The sequence below is a fragment of the Argopecten irradians genome, chromosome 9, assembly GCF_041381155.1.
Source record: "Argopecten irradians isolate NY chromosome 9, Ai_NY, whole genome shotgun sequence".
Lineage (NCBI taxonomy): Eukaryota > Metazoa > Mollusca > Bivalvia > Pectinida > Pectinidae > Argopecten > Argopecten irradians.
Genome location: NC_091142.1, coordinates 11,928,964 through 11,942,024, shown reverse-complemented (window position 1 = coordinate 11,942,024; position 13,061 = coordinate 11,928,964). Strand labels below are relative to the sequence as shown.

Below are 13,061 nucleotides of genomic sequence, written 5' to 3'. Positions count from 1 at the left end.
GATTTATATTTCATATAACAACCATAGAAGTGGAAGGAGAATTAAGTTTGAAATTAAATATTCAAATTGCACACTAGCTAGCTCAATTTATAAACCTCATGTAAATTTCTAACAAGAGGCCCAGAGGGCCTGTATCGCTCACCTGGTTTGAAATGCCAAGTAATGTTCTGAATACAGGTTCATTGTTTCTTTTCTGAAGGAATTTTTATATTAACCTATAAATCCCCTATTGGGCCCCACCCCTCCTGCCCCCAGGGGGTCAGAGCCAAAATTTATACAAATTCTGTTCCCCTTCCCCCACAAAATTTGGTCACAATCCAAGCAAAACTCTAGGACAAGTAGCGATTTATAGGATTTACCTCTATTTCCCCTCTTGGGCCCCAACCGTCCTGCCCCCGGGGGACCAGAGCCAAAATTTATACAAGTTCTGTTCCCCTTCCCCCAAGGATGTTTGTGGCCAAATTTGGTTACATTTCATGTAGAACTCTATGACTAGAAGCGATTTAAAGGATTTACCTCTATTTCCCCTATTGGGCCCCGCCCCTCCTGCCCCCGGGGGACCAGAGCCAAAATTTATACAATTTCTGTTCCCCCTCCCCCAAGGATGTTTGTGGCCAAGTTTGGTTACAATCCATGCAGAACTCTATGACTAGTAGCGATTTAAAGGATTTACCTCTATTTCCCCTATTGGGCCCCGCCCCTCCTGCCTCCTAGGACCAGAGCCAAAATTTATACAAACTCAGTTCTTATTCTCCCAAGGATACTGGCCAAATTTGGTTACATTCCATGCAAAACTCTATGACTAGTAGCGATTAAAAGGATTTACCTCTATTTCCCCTATTGGGCCCAGACCCTCCTGCCCCCGGGGGACCAGAGCCAAAATTTATACAAGTTCTGTTCCCCTTCCCCCAAGGATGTTTGTGGCCAAATTTGGTTACATTTCATATAGAACTCTATGACTAGTAGCGATTTAAAGGATTTACCTCTATTTCCCCTATTGGGCCCCGCCCCTCCTGCCCCCGGGGGACCAGAGCCAAAATTTATACAAGTTCTGTTCCCCTTCCCCCAAGGATGTTTGTGGCCAAATTTGGTTACATTTCATGTAGAACTCTATGACAAGTAGCGATTTAAAGGATTTACCTCAATTTCCCCTATTGGGCCCCGCCCCTCCTGCCCCGGGGGACCAGAGCCAAAATTTATACAAGTTCTGTTCCCCTTCCCCAAGGGATGTTTGTGGCCAAATTTGGTTACATTCCATTCAGAACTCTATGACTAGTAGTGATTTAAAGGATTTACCTCTATTTCCCCTATTGGGCCCCGCCCCTCCTGCCCTGGGGGACCAGAGCCAAAATTTATACAAGTTCTGTTCCCCTTCCCCCAAGGATGTTTGTGGGCAAATTTGGTTACATTCCATTCAGAACTCTAGGACAAGTAGCGATTTATAGGATTTACCTCTATTTCCCCTATTGGGCCCCGCCCCTCCTGCCCCCCTGGAGGTCAGAGCCAAAATTTATACAAGTTCTGTTCCCCTTCCCCCATGGATGTTTGTGGCCAAATTTGGTTACATTCCATTCAGAACTCTATGACTAGTAGCGATTTAAAGGATTTACCTCTATTTCCCCTATTGGGCCCCACCCCTCCTGCCCTGGGGGATCAGAGCCAAAATTTATACAAGTTCTGTTCCCCCTCCCCCATGGATGTTTGTGGCCAAATTTGGTTACAATCCATGCAGAACTCTAGGACAAGTAGCGATTTATAGGATTTACCTCTATTTCCCCTATTGGGCCCCGCCCCTCCTGCCCCCGGGGGGTCAGTGCCAAAATTTATACAAGTTCTGTTCCCCCTCCCCCAAGGATGTTTGTGGCCAAATTTGGTTACAATCCATGCAGAACTCTAGGACAAGTAGCGTTTTATAGGATTTACCTCTATTTCCCCTATTGGGCCCCGCCCCTCCTGCCCCCGGGGGGTCAGTGCCAAAATTTATACAAGTTCTGTTCCCCCTCCCCCAAGGATGTTTGTGGCCAAATTTGGTTACAATCCATGCAGAACTCTATGACTAGTAGCGATTTAAAGGAAATGTTGACGGACGGACGGACGGACGGACGGACGACGGACGGACGGACGGACGACAAACCTCTGGCTTCAATTTCTCGAAACAAAAGATAAGACTTGAGTCAAAACTTAAGTTTTTCTCCTTATGAAACTTATATGAACAATTGTGACTTAAGTCAGTTTTTGACTTAGGGCTGTTCCAGCAAAACATATATGGCACCCAGGGAAGGCACTTTAAAAAATAGTATGTGCCATGGTAGGTTCCAAATAATATCACTTCTGTGCCAGGGTGGCGTTTCAATGAAATCACTTCTGTGGTTGGGTCTATCATAATCTGAAGCAGTTCTAACTTTTTGATATAAAATGCAAAAATTTGTGTTTTATAATTTTCGTGTCAGTCATCCTGACTATAAAAATAAATATTGAGAAAAATATTAATTTCTGACAATATTAAAGCATTGATCATCTTCAATAAAAAACAATTATTTTATTTTATGGATGTTTTGATATAATATTCACAGAATATTTATCTAAAACATATTATATTCAATCAAACTAGGCAATAGTACAGAGAAACAACAGATTAGTTTTGGCAAAATACTTTTGTCAACAACAGGTCTTTATTTAAATTCACTGGTATTATGTCGAGGAAAACATGTCAGTTCACAAGCTCAGATGTCTACTCTTGCATTACGTTTATGGAACACTTCGGTATCTTTAATAGATTTTCTGCTGGTTCTAGGAAGATTATACCTTTATACAAATTAGCAATAGATACAGCAAATCAAACAATAGTTCACTGCACCATATACAGTACGATTTTGTCATAGGTCTCTTGTTAAATGTTAGAAATCAAAATGTGTAATTCCAAAAAGATGTCGGAGCAAAACAAAAAATTAAATCCCTTCTATGCCATGGTCTTGTTCACAAAAAAATATATATGTGTGGGAGTCAACAAAATTGAAAATCACTTCTATCGGTGGGTCTCCTAATTTCAAAGTGCCTTCCCCCCCTACCATATATGTTTTGCTGGAACAGCCCTTATGTTTGTTTTCGAGAAATTGGAGCATTTTTTTCTGCTCCTTCTACCCATGCATATAATTTTGAAAAAAGAAATAAATCTTGAGTGATGCTTAAATACACTGATTCAATGAAAAACCTTTCTCAATGCTAATGAAACAATGAGAAATTATATCAAATGTGTAAAAAAATAAAGAAATAAGATCAAAAGTTTAGACCCAGCGGCCTATTATTTATTTATAACAATGATTTATACATTGCAATAATGCTTAAAATACAGTAAATCACGTTTAACCTGTAAAAATCTCTTAACATTTTCCTAAAACTGAGCATTCATACACAGCTAAAATTGTCTCCCATGAAATTCATGTGAAAAATTCCATTCCATTTTCTGGTCATGTGAATAATAATTCTATGTGTCATACATGTGTAATTCAGACTGCGTAAACTTTCTATATAATCACGATCACAACAAACTGATCCTTGTCAAAATTACACACACTCAACCTTGATTGAAATTCCCACTCATTCCAGCTTTTCATACCTACCGGGTAGTTCTGATTATTCAAATAACATTCCATTCTCAAGTTTCTGAAATTACTTAATACATGTACACATTATTAAGTGTACAGTTCATTTTTAAGAATACTTTCAAAATACAAAGAAATAAAGGTGACTGCTCTAACCTTAGTTGAACAATGCTAAAACATTTTTTTTAAAGACTTTCATATGGCGTCTTCTTGATAAATAAAATACAGATAACTAGACTAGAATTTTTATTAAAGTCTGAATTGGACTATTAATTATACAGGTGAAATAAGCAAATTGCAGTATTATGTTGGATGGCAAGTTGCCTAGTCCTGTACAGGCAATATATATATATTCTATATATATTTTACGTCGATTGCGTAACAAGTTATACAACTTATGTACAGGTATAAATCACTTGGATGTAAGCACGAAAGGGGAGGTAACTGGAGTGCCAAGACAAAACCACCCAGGATCAGGCAAGTGCCCCTGACCTTTTCATGTCCATACTGGAGATCAAACCCTGGCATGCAAGCTAAGTTAAATGGCTAAAACATCGCCTCAAAATATTTTCTTTCTTTCTTTTTTTACCTCAAATTCTATTAAATGCTGAAATGCTGTCAGGCAAATATCTTGCAGAAAATGCTTTAAGTAAAACCATAAATGCAAACACAAAATTAAATCCTTTCACTTACAATCCAATTATTAATACATGTAGTTCTAAAGACTTCTTACAATCAGCTGTCACATACTTGCTATTTAGATTTAATGAGAAATTCATGGTAAAGTCTGTATATTAGACAGGCATCCCTACCAGCAGCGAGTTAATTCTAATTAGCTTTGTGTTTGTTTATAAAAATAAATAACTTTCTATCCACATTCTTTGTACATATATTAAAAATTGATCCATTTTTTAACTTTCACTGTTAAAAGTCATTAAACCAATCAAATTCACACAGTCACTTGCGACACATTTGAGACAAAACCGCCAATGAAATTTTATTTATATGACAATTATGTCCAAAAATTGAAGTAAAAATACATATAAGATAGTAAGAAAAGAAACTTATCAATAGCCAATTAAAGAAAAAAAAAGAAAGAAATACAGATTTACACCACATAATCTATTCAGAAAAAGTTTCAACTTTTATCAAAATTCTTCAAAGTTCCAATGGGGAAATTGATTTCCAATGTCAAAGTTTCATCAATATATCACAAGATGATACAGGTAATCACTGACTCTCACCTGTATAAATCTATACAGTCTATTTGTGTCGAACAAATAGCAATCAATGTCAAATACATACAGTTGTCTTGGACAGTCAGACACTATTTGTAACTGTACGTAATTCTGTAACGTTTAGCATAGTGACCAGCACATCACACTGTGTATGTAAAACACTGCTGAGAAATTCAGTCCCTTAGTACAACAGCCTCACAGTTCAGTCATATACCTCTATCCTCATTCGCTGATATTTGGAATTATTGTCTTTGCCTCCAGTTTTCCGTCGCTGGAGTTTACTACGAAGATCATTACCACTCCTGCTTGGTGACCCATCCATGTGAGCTGCCCCGAATGATCTGCCTGCACTTCGTATCCTCTGACGTGCGTCACGTACACGAGGAGCTGGAGGGCTATCGTCATCCAACAAACCAACCTTCCTCTCTGTCTCACGATCAGCAAATATTGTCAGGTCCACGTTGCTCCTCTTCATACTACAACAGACAGGTTTATGAATTTTACTTAAAGATGCTCCATTGCTGACAAACATTAATTGGAATTTTCTTCAGTTACTCACTTTACACCATTACTACCATTGGAAAGTTTGAGCTTCTAATTTTACTTCAAGATAAAAAAATATTAAAAATATTTAATTGAATCATGAAAAAATTCCATGGCACTATGCCCTATATGGAATTTAGCACTGATTGTGCATGCACTAAAAGCAAACTACCTGGAACCAGTGTGTTATTTTATATTATTTCTTGTGTTAATTAGACATTTATATACACAATTAAATACCAATTATTGCTTAAATGATAGGTATCGTTTTTGCTCTATCGGCATTGGAGCATCTTTGAACATGTACATGTACTTCAAATAATATTTCTTATGGTAACCTTAATTTCATGATTAAACTTCATAATGAAACAGTCAGTTTTTAAAAAAAAAAGTGTTTTAGCAGCAGAACAAATTTTCAGTAATTGATTGTATTGGATATTTTGTAAATTCATTGTCATTTGAGATACTTTGGACTTCAGATCCAACAAACAACATTTAATTATGGACGATATATAGTGTAACTGCCCATTTACAATTAATCATTGATATCTTGCTCCTTTATCTCCATACATTACTATAAGTACCTTTTGGCATTCCTCTCGTCTTCGATATCGTCGGCGTACATCCTCATGCTGCGTTTGCGCGGGGGTGAGGCCAGAAGAATGTCCAATTCCTTTTCCATTAATACAGCCTCCTCGTCCACTTCCTTTACCTCGGGTTTCGGGTCACCAGATAGGTCCAGGAAATCATCATCCTCATCAATCTGCTGTTGTACTTTACGACGATCCTCTCGGGGATGGGGATCCCTGGGCCGGACGTCCTTTATATGGAAATCCCTGGTGTCCCGCGGTCGGACATCCCGCTGTCGCATGATTGGCGGTATCAAATCCTCTGGTTCACTATCCTCTATCTCTCCTTCCTCCATTTCGTGTTGTTCGAGGAGCTTGCTCGTCAGAGTAGGTGTGATTTCTGGTTTCACTTCCTTGGCCGCTCCTAATAGGATAAGATCACAATCACAAAATTCATTAATATTTACTGTATCAAATAAAATTTTCAATGCTTAGTTTAAAGAATCTTCAAATACAAATAAAATGATTTGACAAATGTATAGCATATTTACCAAATTCCTCAATTTCATCCATATCCACATTCGGGGTAAAAGCCGAATCTCCAAAGATATTAACGTCGTCGTACGTAATGGTGGCACGTTTAGCCTGTATGGCTGCTTTTATTTCCTTCACTTCCTCACGCTGCTGGGTGGCACGCATCTTCCTCTTCCTGTTGTAAGGAAAAATTGTGATCAAACCAAACTTTCTCACTTAACCTTATAGACTATATGATTCTTGGTCTTGTATTCTGTATTTGCATATTACATAGTTATCAGCCCTTGTGAGTTGGTATTGATAGTAACATCCCTTTATTTAGTATGACATCATATTTTTTAGATAAAATGATGCAATTTTTGCACTCATTGTAATGATGTCACCATTGATATCAAGGGAGTAAACTCTGTTATATGAAAATCAAGAAATATTTACTTATAAATCAAATTATATATCAAAACATTTTACGATTTGAAGTAATCAACTTGAAAAAAAATTATTTAGGGTGTATTTTTATAAACTTATATGCTTTTAAAAATTTTATGCAAGTTCTGGTGCAAAATTGCCAATATATATGGAGAGTGTGGGATGTTAACACTGAGTTTAACATGTATCTGATGGTAAACAATGAATTCTGATAACTAACCTTGAGTTGCTGATTAGTCCTGTCAATCCTGAAATAAAACAATAGTTTAATATATGTAACAAAAAATAATTCATGATAGCTAAGTCATAGAATATTTTCCTACTTTGAGGGTGTAGCAACAAAATCATGAATGTCCAAACTGAGGCTTGATTGATATACAGCATGAATTCAAGACATAAGGTAATGATTTTGTCAGAGATCCCGGTTCAAAAGGTTAGAGCACGCAATCTGTCAATCTGACAGAGAAATCTCTCACAGCTCAAATCGGTAACAAATCTTTGAATAGTGGGAGAACATTGATTCTTTATCTAATAAGTTAGAAAACATCTTTTTATTTATCAACAAAACTGAAAGCTATATTCAAACTATTTATCCACATGTTTATCCAACTGTACTAAAATCAAACATTGTCAATCGAATTAAAATAACGTTCATACCTCCATAATTTGGATTTCCAAACTTTTTGTAATATTCACTTCTCTTCTCAGCTCCTCTTAGCTTTTTGTCAGCTATTAAAAATAACAACAAGATCGTAACAGCAAAACTATTTTTTATACTTTAATGCATTTCAAAACATTTGGTATCATACAGTAATACTACTTAGTTTGCACAAAATTGATCTAACTCACTGTTATTGTATACGTACACACCCATAACAAGATACAACACTTACCTTTATTAGAATATCGCATAAATATATGTTTAGCCTTAGGGATGACCTTGCCAAGTCGCCATTTACCAGGGGGCCATGGAATATCAGAATCTTTATGGACTAGTACACGCTTCCGGAGCTTCGCTTTCTTGCGAGCTTTTTTCTCCATTTTTTTCTTTTGAATGTTCTTTTTCTTTTCCTCGTCCATCTCCTACAAAAGGAAATTTATTATTTAATGTCTTGCACATTATTTTAAAATGGTACATCACATGAGACATACATGCTCTTCATTTAGTATATTACAGAGTTATCTGCCCTAGTGGGTATGTATTGATTGTTATGTCATAATGAGTGTAACATCCTATGTTTCAGAGAATATACCATATTTTGCTCACAAAGTAATGACATCACAATTAATACCTACTCGCAATGGAAATAACTCCCTTGTAATATGGGTAATATCATTCCATCATTTTCTCAGAAATCTTTACAAACACATGACATCACAATCCACACCTACCTACATGGTAACTCAAAGGCAAATACTCAATATGATTCCCTAGGCCCTAACCATCTTATGACAGGGGCATTATAAAGTAAAGTAAAATAAAGTATCAGGTTGATTTCTTAAATCTGCTGTAAATGAAACATTTTGTTGACTTTTCAAACCACTGATCATACATGCACAAATGGGATTATTCACCTACCACGGGATACCGGATAGTAATTGTGCTGAACTATTGTATCTATTGGTGATGGAATGAGGCTAAAAGTTGATATCCCAGGCTAACATCATTTCTATGGGAATATTACAAAGAGTTACATTCCATCACCACTGCAGATACTAGTCCCACACAAACGTTATCGGGTATTACGTGGTACGTAAATTATTCCCATTACCTCATCTGAACTACTTGAGGAACTGCTCCCTGATGATGAAGATGATGATCCAGATGACGAGGATGATGAAGAACCTGATGACGATGATGAAGATGAGGACGATGAAGAACTACTAGAACTTGACGATGAGTCTCTATTTTTTCTGCTTTTTTTTTCACTATTTGAAGATTTTTTCACTGTGCTGTCTGTCTTTTTATCAGTTTTGCTGTCTGTCTTTTTATCAGTTTTGTTGTCTGACTTTTTATCAGTTTTGCTGTCTGACTTTTTACTGTCTGATTTTGTTGTTTTTGTTTCATCTTTATTAACAGTAACAGGGCCCTCATCCATTAAATCCAACACATCATCATCCTCCATCTTCTCCTCAGTTCTCTCTGGCTGTGGTTCTTTTGTCTTTGCTTTCATTTTAGATTTCTTCTTATTTTTGTCTTCATCTTCATCACTTGATGAAGAGGAGGAAGATGAAGATGATGAAGATGATGAGGAAGATGAACTGCTACTGCTACTATGTCTGGACTTCTTCTTGGTCTTCGTTTTCACCTTCTTTTTTTTACCTAAACATAGAAGCATGCTTTATTTCACACTGTCTGTGACAAGTTAAGTACAAGAGGCCCAAGGGGCTCGAATCATCCACCTAGTAGTCACCTCTTTTACATACTTCAGTTATCAATCAAAATATCATTACATTTAAATGAATCCAAAAATGTCAGGATAGTATATCATCACCAACTTTGATAGGTCGATGTTAGCTCGATTTTATAAATTCCATTGATAAAACCTTTCAAGATAGAAATTTCTACCATTCTAATCTATCTAAAATTCAACCAATGAAATTTATCTAAATTTTTTACCAATCAAATATATCTTAAGTTACAACCAATCAAATTTATCTAAATTTCTACCAATCAAATCTATATAATTTCAATATACCCATTGATTCTGTATCAGAGTCTTCACTACTATTTGAGGAGCTCTGATGATTCCCTAACGCCGCCTCGTAGCTTACACTACAACAGATCATGGCTCGAGCTGCTGTCACGGTATCCTGCCACACCACATTACCTATAAATAGACAGCTATTATATCATACATGTATTTAAATTTTTTTTACATGTAATGCATGTTGATGTATAAATTTTAAGGACTCAATATTTTCAAAACTATCATATTATCAAAGTGTGCCAATGTAGAATTTATGCAAATATTATATATACTTTTCACTGTTAAGGGAATATAGATTTCCTATTTACAATAAAGTCAAATCAACTTATTTTTACGCCGACTTAATTTTGCATTTCCATACCTAAAAAAATTTTCATGCCCATTTAATTTCATGATTTGGAGTTGTATGCTTCTAACATATATCTGCTCAGAGCATTTTCACAGTGTCTAATCATCCGCAAAAATACAAAAATTTAATTGCGTGCGGAAATTTTATTTTGAAACTTTAAAAATTAATTTTCAACAAAGGAATATCTTTTTAAGTGTTCTGTGTATTACATACAAGAAGTATCATCAATCCACTCGATTTCCCCCGGGGCATATTCCTTGAAGTAGTTGAAGACATCCTTGCTGCTCATCTCGTTAACACCACGTATGTGGATGGCCTCCAAACGAATCCCTCGCTCATCACTGTCTGGTTTGTTCTCATCCAAACCCAAACTAAAACAGAAAATGAATTATGAGGTAAATATTATATCATACATTGGATATAGTCCAGTTAGAGAGTTGACATTGTTTTATTCATACCCATATAGATATATGGATTAATCTGGTAGAATTCAAACTAGAAATATTGGTTAGTTGATTAAGTTTTACAACCTATTAAAGGGACAATTCTGTCTAAAAGAACATTTAAGTTTGCGCATATATCGGAAACAAACCAGTTCTAATGGAAATTAGATAAGTTGGTTTTACTGTGATATGCCAGTAAAGCCTACAGTGGTGAAATGTGTATGAAATGTGCAAACTTCCTCGATGTCCGCCATAACACATTGTGGTCGGACGTCTTGTATGCCGACCCCTGCTCCTTGCTTGTGGAGTAATGCAACTTTTGTCTAGAACTACTCAAGTCGCTCTTACAATAGTGTGTTTACCTTATAAGGTAAATTGTCCTGCCTAAAACATAATTTCATCAACTCTTCAGTGGTTATGTATTTCATATGTTTAACGTACGTGACCTTGGCTCGGGTATTGGTACAGTGTGTATATTATACCTCCTTAATCATATTGCTGTACCATTTGGAATTTCAACGATATCAATAAAAATACTTAACAATGACATGGAAGTTGTCGATATTTTTTGAAATGTATGGAATGTAGAATAATACATTAATGCCATTTTTTGCTTTGTGGTTATGTGATAGAATAAGCCTGAGTGAATTGTCCCTTTAAAAACCAGGATCATTAAAAGACAGCCTCCACTGGTTGGATTCACTCAGTGAGTTACATGAGTGAATGTTTTGGGGGCTGTATTATGTCTGTTTGCAATAGTGGAATTCTGTCCATTTTATAGTGCTCACTGAAGCATACCACCAGAGACATCAGACAGAACACTAAGACGTCAATTGTCAATATAGAACTAAAGTAAAACATGTTCATAACTAACAAACTAACAAATTCATGGTTATTTATAACACAGTAATTTTCATTCTCCGCCAAGGTTCCTGTAATATATTTGTAATATGTGTATATAATGAACTATACATATAACAAAGTGATACCAAGATGTTTGTTATAAATATGTTTTACTGTCATTTTCAAAAAAAAAAAAAAAGATTATCAATCGAATGCCTCACATAAAACTCTCAACAGTGGTTACTAACAATACCTTCTGTATAATCTTTTCAAGTTGACAGGAGGTTTCTGTTGTTCTTTTTCACCGACACCAAATCTCTTGGCCCTTTCAAGTCTCTTCTTTCTCTCTGTCTGAAGATAGAAATTATTTATCACATTTAATTATTCATCACACTTACCAAGTAATGCCACTTTAGTACTTTTCATTCGCATTTTTTTGTATCCAGTTTCGATTTATAAGTTCTATTTTATGTCTTTTCTTCTGGTTTGTGCATGCAGGGCTTTTTTACCTTATTTTGGGAAAGCCTTTTTACCTTATTTTGGGAAAGAAATTTGCAAATTGGGAAGGAAATTTCCAGGAGTAAACTGTATTTTTTGGGAATTTGGCATAAATTTAAAATAATTTCCATTGGGAATGAGGCCCATTATCGGCCCCAAAAAGCCCTATAAAAAGCCTTGGCATTCTAAAACTTTGTGGTTAAAAAACCCCAGTCTATTCATAGGTGATTTCCTTCCAATATAGCTACTTTATGAAATAACCATTAATCCGCTTTTTAAAAGGTAGTAAAACAACATTGGTGAAGTAGATTACCCTCAATAAGTCCAACCATCTGGTGATTGTGACATAATATTTTGGCGTGATTTTGTGACATCTCAATCATCAAAAAGGTAGGACTAATTTTTCTTGATTCACATCATCTAAGTGCATTGGACAGTTGTGAGGAAGAGGTGATGATACTGAGTTAACTTGCGATTGTATATTTTTCAGTCAATGTGGATTTGTTACACGATTGTGTATACTCACTTTGTCTGTGATGTCCACACCAGTAACAAAATCTCCATCTTTATTTTTATACACTCTATGAGGCTGAAAGGAATAATAAAATAATATTCAAATACCTGTAATTCTGAATGCAATTTATTATTTATAAATAAATTTAATATTATAGTTTTTCAACAATACTTATTATAATTGATTCTGATATATACTGTATAGGGCAGACAATATATTAATTTATTATTATAATGCATATAAGATGTGGACTCTCTATAAGATGTATCATCTCTATGGTAACAATATAGGCCTAGCTTTAGAATCGTGATCGTGCATGTTATGATACAATATTGTCAATAACAATGCTTTCAGTTGACCCTATTATTTTTTTGTAGTTTATCACCTAAATTAATTTCAGAAATACAATAAATCTTAATAATCAAAAATATTGATGCAAATTGTAAAACTAAAAAATATTTCTTATTACACAAACTAGGTCTAGTCAACGAATACAAGCGATAAAATATAACCTTTGTCAAAGACCGGGTTTTATTTTTCTCGTTCCTGCCAATGTTTCCCAGACGGACATTGAATTCGACTTCATTATCATCGCTGTCATCGCTTGCATTGTATCTGTCGTCGTCCAGTTCCTCATCTTCGTGGATGGAAACAACGTCAGCATTTTCATCGTCAGATTCTGTGTTATCAATGCAGATTTTAAGGTTTGGAAACTTATCACCATCCGCCATGTTTTAAACTCAAACGATTCCGGTTTGGATATTAGCCACGCTATGTTTGTAACGGCGAAT

The 13,061-nt window shown here is 35.6% G+C and overlaps 1 protein-coding gene across 1 annotated transcript; it reads right to left on the bottom strand.

Moving 5' to 3' along the window:
• Positions 1 to 3,278: 3,278 nt before the first annotated feature.
• Positions 3,279 to 13,041, bottom strand: LOC138331472 (nuclear cap-binding protein subunit 3-like). Its single transcript, XM_069279123.1, has 12 exons — positions 12,783 to 13,041; positions 12,283 to 12,345; positions 11,512 to 11,609; positions 10,186 to 10,343; positions 9,612 to 9,743; positions 8,685 to 9,235; positions 7,806 to 7,995; positions 7,570 to 7,641; positions 7,133 to 7,160; positions 6,504 to 6,661; positions 5,968 to 6,376; positions 3,279 to 5,316 (listed from the first exon to the last, which is right to left on the bottom strand). Exons 1-12 carry the CDS (start codon positions 12,999 to 13,001, stop codon positions 5,043 to 5,045), a joined length of 2,352 nt encoding a protein of 783 aa, XP_069135224.1. The 5' UTR covers positions 13,002 to 13,041; the 3' UTR covers positions 3,279 to 5,042.
• Between the last annotated feature and the right edge of the window lie 20 nt (positions 13,042 to 13,061).